General features: G+C 71.9%; 1 protein-coding gene across 1 annotated transcript in view; it reads left to right on the top strand.

The window, feature by feature from the left end:
- Positions 1-1,508, top strand: part of NPR1 (natriuretic peptide receptor 1) — a gene marked incomplete at its 3' end in the record, with an annotated part of 5,692 nt that extends 4,184 nt beyond the window's left edge. Inside the window, exons 14-17 of the mRNA XM_035312943.1 lie at positions 148-316; positions 431-577; positions 1,027-1,219; positions 1,296-1,508. Coding sequence (XP_035168834.1) covers positions 148-316; positions 431-577; positions 1,027-1,219; positions 1,296-1,508 — 722 coding nt within the window. The remainder of the gene's footprint in view (positions 1-147; positions 317-430; positions 578-1,026; positions 1,220-1,295) is intronic.
- Between the last annotated feature and the right edge of the window lie 7 nt (positions 1,509-1,515).

The raw sequence follows: 1,515 nt of genomic DNA, 5'->3' as shown, positions 1-1,515 counted from the left end.
CTACTGCAATGGATGCCTGGACCTGCTGTGGGGTCTTGGACCTGCTGTGGGGTGCTGGGACCCGCTGCTATGGGGTCGTGGCCCTGCTGATGGGGTCTTGGAGCCACCGTTGGGTGCCGGCCCCGCTGACGGGTGCTCGCCCCGCAGAGATCATCGAGCGGGTGAAGAGCGGGGAGCGCCCCAGCTTCCGCCCCTCGGCCAGCGTGGGCTGCCACCTGGAGGAGCTGGGCCAGCTGATGCAGCACTGCTGGGCCGAGAACGTCCTGGAGCGCCCCGACTTCAACCAGATCAAGGTCCAGCTCCGCAAGTTCAACAGGTGCCTGCACCGCCCGCCGTGCCCACCCCCCCCCCCCCAAACCCCCCCGGGGGGGGGGGGGCCGGGCGGGTGCCCCCCCCCCCCCCCCCACGGGCGCTGACCCCCTGCCCGCAGGGAGAGCAGCAGCAACATCCTGGACAACCTGCTGTCGCGCATGGAGCAGTACGCCAACAACCTGGAGGAGCTGGTGGAGGAGCGCACCCAGGCCTACCTGGAGGAGAAGCGCAAAGCCGAGGCTCTGCTCTACCAGATCCTGCCCCAGTGAGCTCCGGGGAGGGGGGGGGGGAGGGGGGGGAAACCCCCCGAGCATCGAGCGCCCCGGGGCACCCCCTGCCTGTTCCCCCGGTGGGTTCCCCGTGGGTGCTGTGCGGGGCTGGGGGTGCTTGGAGGAGCTGGGGGTACCAAGGACCTGGGGGTCCCTGGAGACCCCAAAGCCCCCCGAGGCTTGGGGTGATCAGAGGACCTGGGGGTCCCTGGAGACCCCAAAGCCCCCCGAGGCTTGGGGCTGGGGGTGACCAGAAGCACTGGGGAACCCCCCATTCCCCCCCCCAGCTCACAATTTGGGGTGCCCCCAGGCCCCCCAAGCGGTTCAGGGCAGCTCTGCGGGCTGGAGCCCCCCGGGGACCGCAGCACAGCTCAGGGCCGGGGACGCCAGGGAGGGGTCTGGGGGCTGCCCCCCCCCCTCACCCCCATCCCCTCCCGCCCCCCAGCTCGGTGGCGGAGCAGCTGAAGCGGGGCGAGACGGTGCAGGCGGAGGCCTTCGAGAGCGTCACCATCTACTTCAGCGACATCGTGGGCTTCACGGCGCTGTCGGCCGAGAGCACCCCCATGCAGGTGGTGACGCTGCTCAACGACCTCTACACCTGCTTCGACGCCATCATCGACAACTTCGACGTCTACAAGGTGAGGGCGCGCGCCCCCGCCGGGACCCCCCGCCCGGGGCCGACCCCCTCCCCCCCTACGGCCCCCGTCCCCGCAGGTGGAGACCATCGGGGACGCCTACATGGTGGTGTCGGGGCTGCCGGTGCGCAACGGGAAGCTGCACGCCCGCGAGGTGGCCCGCATGGCGCTGGCGCTGCTGGACGCCGTCCGCTCCTTCAGGATCCGCCACCGGCCGCAGCAGCAGCTCAAGCTGCGCATCGGCATCCACACGGGTCAGCGGGGACGGGGCACCCGTGTGGGTCGGGGGGGACGGGGAC

The sequence above is a fragment of the Oxyura jamaicensis genome (genome assembly GCF_011077185.1).
Source record: "Oxyura jamaicensis isolate SHBP4307 breed ruddy duck chromosome 25 unlocalized genomic scaffold, BPBGC_Ojam_1.0 oxy25_random_OJ72540, whole genome shotgun sequence".
NCBI classification, from domain to species: domain Eukaryota; kingdom Metazoa; phylum Chordata; class Aves; order Anseriformes; family Anatidae; genus Oxyura; species Oxyura jamaicensis.
This window is presented reverse-complemented; position numbering and strand designations above follow the sequence as displayed.